General features: G+C 57.4%; 1 protein-coding gene across 1 annotated transcript in view; it reads right to left on the bottom strand.

Moving 5' to 3' along the window:
• Positions 1–5103: 5103 nt before the first annotated feature.
• Matn1 (matrilin 1, cartilage matrix protein) overlaps positions 5104–9513 on the bottom strand; it is a 7938-nt gene continuing 3528 nt past the window's right edge. Inside the window, exons 3-8 of the mRNA XM_013033582.1 lie at positions 9034–9256; positions 8124–8249; positions 7068–7484; positions 6675–6827; positions 5686–5766; positions 5104–5153 (exon numbers count right to left, since the gene is read on the bottom strand). Of these exons, the coding sequence (XP_012889036.1) occupies positions 5104–5153; positions 5686–5766; positions 6675–6827; positions 7068–7484; positions 8124–8249; positions 9034–9256 (1050 nt within the window). The remainder of the gene's footprint in view (positions 5154–5685; positions 5767–6674; positions 6828–7067; positions 7485–8123; positions 8250–9033; positions 9257–9513) is intronic.

The raw sequence follows: 9513 nt of genomic DNA, 5'->3' as shown, positions 1-9513 counted from the left end.
CTGCCCCTCCCCCATCCCCAGCTCAGGAAGTTTGCTTCAGAACAATTACAATGGCCATCACCTGGGGACAGACAGAGGCCAGGCCAGGAGGGTGGAAGGACCTCCTTTTGCTTCTGCTGGGGACACCTTCCAACCCTGCAAAGCGAGCAGACCCTGGGTCACAGAGACACATCTCCCCCAGTCCCACTGGGCGCTGGACAGCCGGGGGTCCACCGGAGAGCCCAGCCAGGCCGGAACGTCTCAGACACCTGTGCCACAGGTCGCCAGCCCCTAGGCTCAGGTGCCATTGTGTGTCAGGAATGGGAGGAGCTCACAGGTATCAGTTAGGTGCTACAGGTGCCCCAAATGACAGGGACTACCTCAGCCCACAATGACCACGTCCAACTGGCCCTACACCAGGCTCATCAGCCCATTCCTGGGACAATGGTGCCACCTGGTGGCCCAATCTGTCTATAGCAGCCTTGGGCTTGCAATTCAAGCAACTAGAAAGATCACGAAGTTCCACCACCCTCATATCACTAAGCAAATGTATATGAAGACAAGATAGGTGATTTTTTTCATTTTTGGTCCTATAATTATAAAGTCCAAGGCAACCCCTGATACTTTCCTATCCAAGGCCAGGGTTCCAGGCTCAGCTCTCAGCCAGGAGTGTGGAAGCGCAGGCAGGTAGGAGAAGAGCCACTGTGGACACTCATGGACCTGACTTCGGCCCAGTGGACCACACAAGACTTGGGAGGGGCCATTCCAACCTCTGTGTGTGTAATCACTTGCGCAATGGGGGCGGGGTGGCCAGGTTCAGTTTCCATATTGCCTTCACCTGGCGCTTGTCCGTGGGGCATGAGCAATCTGCCTGTTTCAGTATGTAGGAAGGTAGGGCCTCAGGCCCCTGCACGCAGAGCCACAATAAGAACTAAGACAGACTAAGGCAACTTTTATACAGGGGGGCAGTCAGGAGCCAGAGGTGGTTCTTGAACCAGGGTATGACCTGCGTGGGTGGGCACTGCAGGGAAAATCACTCTGTTATCCGTGTGTGGATGGGACCAACGAACCAAAGCCCAAAGGCAGACGGACCAATCACCAGCAATAATCCCCCGCCAGTGGAGAAAGGAATGCAGTCCCCATCCAACAGAAGGGAGCCTGAATCTCAGAGAAGCCGCCGTCTTTCAAGAGCCCTGACTACACACAGCCAGAGATCTGAGAGTTCCAACCCTAGCCTTGCTACTTGTGGCCTAGGGAACACTTTCCAGGTGGCAGCTTCAGCTCCCAGTCTGCGAAGCCAGCTTAGAAGAAGGGCCACTGGTGTCCATGTTGGAAATTGCTTTCTCCCCCTCAACCCCCACCTTACTGCTGAAGATGATGAACCCCATAGGTAACCCAATCGTGACTCCCAGACGCCATGCCCCTCTTCCTTCCCTGAGCAAACACATCTGATGCCCCTCAGGGCTCTGAGCCTTGGGGCTGAGCCTCTGGTCTGTAGACAGCTGCCAGCTACCGTCTTCCATGATAACTATGTGTGTATCGGGAACAGCTCAGGTATAGAGATTCCCTCAGTACTATTTCACAGAGTATTGGTCCAGGACAAAGTCATGTAATTAAAAGAGGTGGGGGCGGGAGGGGGAGAGATGCAAAAACCAATCTCCTCTGAGGACTCTCCTCCTTCTGAATCCACTCATGAACTGTAACTGCAAAACAAACTCTTGCTGGGAACCCTGGTCAGCAATCCATGGTGGAGCCAAGACAGCCCCACTGAAGCTCAAAGCCTGAAGGACTAAAGCTGAAAACCCAGTTCGAATTGGTTTAGTCTCATGTATCCAGACCAGCTTCAAAGCATAAAATGTTTTTAAAGCACACAAAAGTGATAAGGTGACAAAGTAAGTTGCCATCTGTCAGGAGGCCCGTGGCTCCCGGGGACCACGCTGACTTTCCTTACTCCTGGAAGTGGTTGACAAACTTCTATGCATCAAACCTGAGGCAGAGAGAGAGGCGGGAATCGTGGATTTCACGAGGCGCATGCAGGGGTGTGGGACGGATTCCGCCAGGTTCCTGTGGGAGTTCGAAGCCAAAAGACTCCAAGAAGCTAGCTCTCCCCCACAGGGCACAGAGGGCAGGCCCTGTACAGTGCCAGCTCATCCATACGGGGAACATGTCAGCCCCAGGTCGCCCACCCCACCCAGCAGCGACAGCCATGGCTTCTGCGCCCTGCTGCCCCCTCAGCTCTGAAGCTCAGCGTCTGGTAAGAGGGAAACACTTACAGTCTTCTCAGTCCTGGGGGGAGGGAAGGAGGGTCTTGAACCCTTAGCCACCCTCACTCTACAGATGGGCAGAGCCCCAGCCAACCCTCACCAGTGCCCATTTGGAGCCACGGGCTGAGATCTGTAAACTTGGACTTGAAAGGAGTGAGGTGAGCTCTAGGGAGTCTCGCGAGAGGCTGGACTGGGGCCTGAGACCTTCACCACCCACAGGGGAGCCCAGAGAACAGAGACACCAAAGCCTGGCCACACTGCTGGGCGCAGAATCTGGGACGAGGATTCCTTTTGGTGTTGTTGTTGACTTCCTTTTCTTTTCTTAGATTGTCCTGCAATCCAGGGCTGTAACGTGCTCCCTCCCACCCCTGGGGGAGGAGGGGAGGAGAGGGGGGTTCCCCAGTCTCCTGGGAAGCCTTGCTGTTCCCCCAGTTTCCATTTGCACTCTCTTGCGGGGGAAGTCCTCAGGCAGCCCCTTCTCCAAAGGCTGTCCTGGGCCTGTTTGCACACGCGCACACACACACACACACACACACACACACACACCATTTGTTGGGGCCCCCGATTCCCAGCCCACCTCCACTCAGCCTGCACAGGAATGGGGCCAGACCTGACCAGCAGAGCCGCCACCCCCTGAGACACACTGCCTCTGCTGCAGTCTCCTAGTCCTGGCTCACACCTCCATCCCCAGCCTGATTGGTGGACTGGACTGTCACTCTCCTCTCCACCAGCCCCTGCCCCCTTTGCCTCAGACACCAAACCCTAATCCTAGCCAGAAGCTCCCTCCAGGACCAGGCCTCCACTCTGCCCGGGAAGGAGAGGTCCCCCGGGTCTGCCTAGCACCTCCTGTACCCCCACAGCCAACTGCGATGGGTTAAGAGGGGCTTAGCAGCAGATAAACCCCAGGGTCCGGACTGCTGCACTCAGTTGGACAAGCCCCAGGGCTTGCAGCACGGTGATGGTGGGCCACCTCCTGGGGTCACCGGCAAGCTCACGAGCAACTTCTCAGATCTCCAGGTGGACCTCAGTCCAGCCCAGCCCCGGGGCCCCTCGGCCTCCCGCCAACCAGACAGGGCCCAGCAGGGCCTGCCCGGAGATCCAACATGGACGCCGGGTGTCTGCCAGCCCCGCTGTGGCCTCTTCGCGGCTACACTGGCAGCTTAGCCCGGGTGAGAATCAGTTCTTTTTGTCCAGGGAGAACCTGTCTCGGCCTCTCCCCACTATAATCCTGCTGAAGCCAGGCGGGTGGGAATACCCTTGAAAGGAACCATAGATCCTCCTCTCCCTCCTCTCTAGCCTCTCTTTGTCTCTTCTTCCTTCCCTCTCTCCTCTCTCCCCTCCCTCCTATATCTCCCTCCCTCCTTTATCTCTCTTTTGCTGCTTCTTCCTTCCCTCTCTCTGTTCTCGCTACTCTTCCCTTCTCTTCCCTTCTCTCTCCTTCCTCCTTTTCTCTCTAGCTCTCTCTAGATCGCTTTCTCTCTTCTTCCTCTCAACTTCTCTCTCTAGATCTCTCTCTCTCCTTTCTCTCTGGATCACACACACACACACACACACACACACACACACACGATTTGACTCTTGGTATCCAAGTGCTCATTTGTCATCGCGTGCTTCCTAGAGCTCACATCATGGCCCTGACCTACCTCAGACTTGAACCTCCCTGCGGTGAGGCCGCTACCATCAGTGCTGGGATGGGTGACGTCTCCAGCGCAGGTGACAGACTGTGGGGAAGAGGCGGGGACCCGCGGCCAGCCCAGGCCCCACAGGCTCCCAGGTACCAAGAGGAGATGTGCTACTGGCTCACTCTTTTGTCCAGCTGGGTGATGGGAGGCCCTGTGGTCAAGGACTGTATCGCATACACCCCCTTCTCCCTCTGCCTGAGTTGGGGGGGGGGCAGGAACAGTTTGTAAGCAAGTAATACTGAAGGAAGGAAGGAAGGAAGGAAGGAAGGAATGCCAGGCACCTGTGGCTCATCCCTGTAATCCCAGGAGTCTAAGACCTTGAAGATCAGGGATCAAGGCCAGCTTGGGAAGAAAAGTCCATGCAACTCCATCTCCAAAATAACCAGCAAAAAGCTGAGCTGGAAGCATGGCTCAGGTGGTAGAGCACCAGCTGAGCCAGCCCCCACCCCAAAAAAAAGAGTCCTATTTAGATCCTGTTGCCCCTCCTCCCCTTTTTTTGAACACCATTTTTATTTGTTTTATGTCCTGAAGTCCTGGATTCAAGACCTGTCTCTCCAACTGACCCATGGCTGGCTGGGCACTAGCCAGCTCACCCCTCCTACCTGTACAATGGGGAATACGCTTGCCTATAAGAGGGGGTTTGGGGTATTCCCGAGAGAGGGCAATTGAAGTTGTGGCAGAAACGGCAGCACAAACGCCAGCTGACATCCTCATCCCTACAGACATCCCATCACCCTAAATCTTTTCTCTAGTCCCCCAAGAACCACGCCACCTCAAAATCCAACCCAGGGCTTAAGTTAAATCACATTTAATTGTTCTTTTCCTGGGGGAAGAGAAAAATCAGAAAAGAGATTCACGGCAAGAAAGAGTTCACTAAAAAATAAAGGAATATATTAACCTTTGATTGGAAGAAACATGCACACACAATCTGCCTCACACGCGTTCCCTGTGTCCCACCATGCACACGCGTGCCCGCTGCAGTCACACACCTGCCACTCACTCCCCCGGGCAGAAGCGACAGGGCCCCTGGAGCCAGCCCTCCCCCAGCCCGCCCCCAGCCCCCCCCCCCGACAGAACCGCACAGCTACACTAAGTCAGACTACGGGGCGGACTGCGGAACGCTCCAAGCCACGGGCGGATGGGAGATGGAGAGGCTGCAATGGGACCGGCCGGCAGCCTTAGACGATTCTGTTCTCCAGGATGGACAGCCGCTTGCTCACCACTTCCAGTGGACTCGGCGTTAAGGAGAGGCACGGAGCAGCCAGAGCTGAGCAGGTAGGGGCAGCCCTGCCCTGCCCCTCAACCTCCTACTCTCTAGGTTCAGAATAGGGCCTTCCAGCAAATACAGACACCTATGGTTAGCAGGCTTTGCCCTGCAGGGTGGACCCCAGCATGGCCTGGGGTGCTGTGTGGGGCCAGCCCACCTCTGAGGGAGCTGGCTGTATCACCTGAGCCTGAGAAATGCCAAGTCCTCAGGGCCCCATGCGTTCCCGGGCAGGCCCAGGACTCTGTCTGCGCCCAGTCCCCAGAGCTTGGCTCTGCTTCGGTTTCTCTGTTTGCCCTCTGGGAACCTCTCCTTTCACAAGCTCTGTAGCAGCCTGGCACTCGCCTAGCTGGCCAAAACCCAGGAAGCAACTGGCTGGGAGGAGCCTCCTGGCCCAACCCCAGGCCCCGCCCCCTCACAGTCCCCCCAGAGACCCCAGAGCCCCTCGGGCTCCCCCAGCCTCCCCTGGCCGGGCACAACAGCTGGGAAAGGATATGCTTCCTGGTCAGGGCCTGCAGCAGCTCCTCCACTTTGGTCTCAAACTTCACTATGGACTCGCAGGCACAGGGGTCTTCTTCTAGAAGACAAATGAGAAGCAGTGAATGGCAGCCTGGGGCAGGGACGGTCACTACCCCTAGGTGGCGCTAGGGAGACACTGGGAAGGAAGCAAGGGGCTTAGGAAAGCAGAGAAGGCCGAAGGAAGATGGCGGGAAGCCAGCAGGCCCCTGACCCAGAGCTCCTCCCAGTGAGGGACGGGAACCCCTGAATGTCCTCCCAGACCCCAGAGCCCTGGCAGGAAACCGTGTGAGCACTTACTATGTGTCGGGTCACCTCAGTGGCTCTCACCCCAACCCTTAGGGCTTGGAATCAATAACCCCACGGCACAAATGGGGACTCCAAGAGTGGAACCTTTTGCTAGTGGCTGTCAGTATTGGCCCCTTAGCCAAAACTCTCCCCCATGAGGCACAGCGGTGGTGGGCATGGGGAAACCACGGGGTCAGTCCTGGCTGCTCAGTGATCACCAACAGGTCCACCCGTCCAGACTCAGTTTCCTTGCCTACATCACAGCAGCATTTGAAGAGACTGACAATATTCGTATAAGATTGGCACAGCCAGGCACCACCGGTGGCTCATGCCTGTAATCCTAGCTACTCAGGAGGCTGAGTTCTGAGGATCGTGGTTCAAAGCCAGCCTGGGCAGGAAACTCCGTGAGACTCTTATCTCCACCAAGCCACCAGAAAACCAGAAGTGGCGCTGTGGCTCAAGTGATAGAGTGCTCGCCTTGAGCTGAAGAGCTGAGGGACAGCGCCCAGAGTTCAAGTCCCACGACCGACAACAACAAACAGAATGGTGGACTGTGTGTGTCCGCCGCCCCAGCCAGCCCATCTCCTGCTGCTGTCTACTCTTGGTGCCACCCCCACCCTGCTTTTCCCCATCCTCACTCAGACCCAAGCCAGCCCCTGTCACCCACACCCCCTAACTCACCAACGCAGATCTTCTTCTGCAACTTCTTGCCGATCTGGTTGATGGTCTTGAAGTCGGCTGTGTAGAAGTAGTGTTCTGCCACGGGCTCCGAGGCGATTTCTCTCAGCTCATCTTCCACGGCATTGCCCACGCCCACAGCAAACATCTTAAAACCTAGAGAGGACCCACACACCTGTTGCTACTAGGTTATGGCAGCCCTACGGCCAAGCAGACACCGTGCACCTCCTAGTGGCAGTGCCTGGAATTGCAGGGGCAAAGCCTGGGACAAGAACTGACAAACCCCTTCCTGGACTAGTTCTAGGGCACAGTAGTCAGAAAAATACCAAGATGAGCTGCAGTCACGCTGTACCCATGTGTGTTCCTGGCCATCAGCGGAATCCAGGTGGTACCTACCAAGATCCTTGGCCTTCCTCGCCGCATCATTGATGTAGTCCTGGCTCCGGCCATCGGTAAAGACGATGCCCACCTTCTGGGCCCCGGGCCTGGCCCCACTGGACACGGTGAAGGAATTGTCAATGAGATACTTGAGGGCAGCCCCGGTCATGGTGCCCTTCTCCATGTAGGACATGTTCCTCACAGCGGCCTTGATGTCCTTCTTGGTGTTGAAGCGACCCAGTGGGAACTCCTGGCGCACCGAGCTGGAGTACTGCACCAGCCCAACCTGGGCCAGCCTGTCGGACACATCCAGAGTGTCCACAATCTGGTTGATGAACTTCTTCACCAGCTCGAAGTTCTCCGGCCGCACACTCTTGGATCCATCAATGAGGAAGACCAGGTCAGTGGCTGAGCTGCTACCGCCACCACTGCAGACTAGGAGAGCACAGAAGCAAAGAGACAGAGGTCGGCCACTGGCTGGGCACACACTCCCATGGGAGGGTCACCCTCCTCACGATGGAGAGCCAGCATTCCTGGCCCCATTTTGCAGTACTGGAAGTGGTCAATAAATCACTCAGCTCAGAAGTGGTGGCCCTGAGATTTGAACTCAAGACTTCTACCATACTATATCCCATTGGAACTCTGCAGACACCAGATTCTAGAAGCACTCTCTTTCTTCCTCTCCCTCACCATCTCCCTCTCCCTCTCCCCCCTCCTCCTTTCTTCTCTCTCCTCTCTCTTGTGCCAGTACTGGGGCTTGAACTCAGCCTCACACTCATGCTTGGCTTTTCTACACAAGGCTGGCACTCTACCACCTGAACAACAACTCCACTTTCCAGCTTTTTTGCTGATTAAGTGGAGATAAGAGTCTCACAGATGTGTCTGCCTCAGGTCTCAGCTTCCTAACCAGCTAGGTTTGCAGGCACAAGTCACTAGTGCCCAGTTGCTATCAGCCTCCTTGGAGGACTGGTTCAGAGGCAAAGTGAAGAGGAGCTTGGGTGGATTTCCTGGGGCACCCGAGGCCCCGCCCCCCTCCCCCTCCCTCCTCAGGGTTTGCCTGCTTCCAGCACTGACCATTGCATGTCTTGCCATCACTGTTCAGGGTGAAGCCTTCATGGCAGGCACAGGTGTAGGAGCCTGGGGAGCTGACACACACCTGCTCACAATCATGATCTCCTGTGGCACATAGGTCTGACACCACTGGGGGGGGGGAGAAGGGGGACAAGGGGAGGTCAGTCCTCACAATCACAAGGATATCCTGGACATCTCAGCCTCCCTGCCCAAGGAGACAGCGCCCCGGCACATGCGGGGAAAATGAGACCTCTGAGTGGATGGGGTGCAGAAGCCTCCAAAAGGGTAAAGGCCACAGGAAGAGAACCTTTCATCTGTCTTGGGCACTGCTGCACCCCAAGGGTACCACTCACACAGCAGTGGGCACAATCCGACACAAATGTGTGGGACACCAGGTACTGCACGCCCTCACCGGATCCTAACAGTAGGTATGTGCTCTACTTAGACCCACTTTGCAAATGGGTCCCCGCCCCATCTCACCCAAAGCCGCATCCCTTTGGGCTGGTCATACCCCTAAGACTCCTGATATAGAAACACGTGTATGTTTTTAAGGCGCTCCCTCCCTGGACTCCTGAGATGAGGCTCGCCCAGCTATGGCCCCACCCTGAGAACTCGCCCTACCTTGCTCTGACCTAGGTCCCAACGCCCTCCTCAGCCGTGGTCCAGCCCTGATGCTCACAGTGATGCCAACGCTCAGTATCTGCCCTTCAGAGGCCAAGATCCTGACCAGGCCTCTCCCTCTTGGCCTGGCCCTGCCCTTACTCCAACTCCCAACCTCCCCGCCCTTCTGTCCAGGCCCCGCCCCCAGCCCTGACCCCGCCCACCACGACAGGTCATAGCCACGCCCCCATGCCCAGGCTCCACCCTGCCCTGGTCCAGGCCCCGCCCTTGTCCCCCGCCGCGCCTTGCGCACCGCAGAAGGCCTCCTGGAACTTCTTGGACAGCTTCTCGATGACGCTGTAGCTCTCCACGTAGTCCACGTGCTCGTCCTGCGGCTCGCTGGCCATCTGCCGCAGCGTGGCCTTGTCCACACGGCCCACGCCAATGGCGAACAGCTCGATGCCGCCGGCCCTGGCCCGTGCGGACACGTCCCGCACGCTGTCCTGGGGCCTCCCATCCGTCACCACGATGACCACCTGCAACACGGGTGGGCTGTGAGGACCTGCCCCGCCCTCTACGAGCCAGGCCCCGCCCTCCACACCCCTGGGCCATGCCCCGCACACCTGGGACCACGCCCTCCTTATTCCCAGGCCATGCCTGCCAAGCCCCCGGGCCACGCCCTTCACTGCCTCTAGGGCCACGCCCTCACACCCCTAGGGCCACGCCCTCCATATCCCCCAGGCCACGCCTGCCAAGCCCCCAGGCCACGCCCTTCGCTGCCTCACCACGCCCC

The sequence above is a fragment of the Dipodomys ordii genome, unplaced genomic scaffold, assembly GCF_000151885.1.
Source record: "Dipodomys ordii isolate 6190 unplaced genomic scaffold, Dord_2.0 Scaffold6, whole genome shotgun sequence".
In the NCBI taxonomy this organism is placed as follows: Eukaryota; Metazoa; Chordata; class Mammalia; order Rodentia; family Heteromyidae; genus Dipodomys; species Dipodomys ordii.
This window is presented reverse-complemented; position numbering and strand designations above follow the sequence as displayed.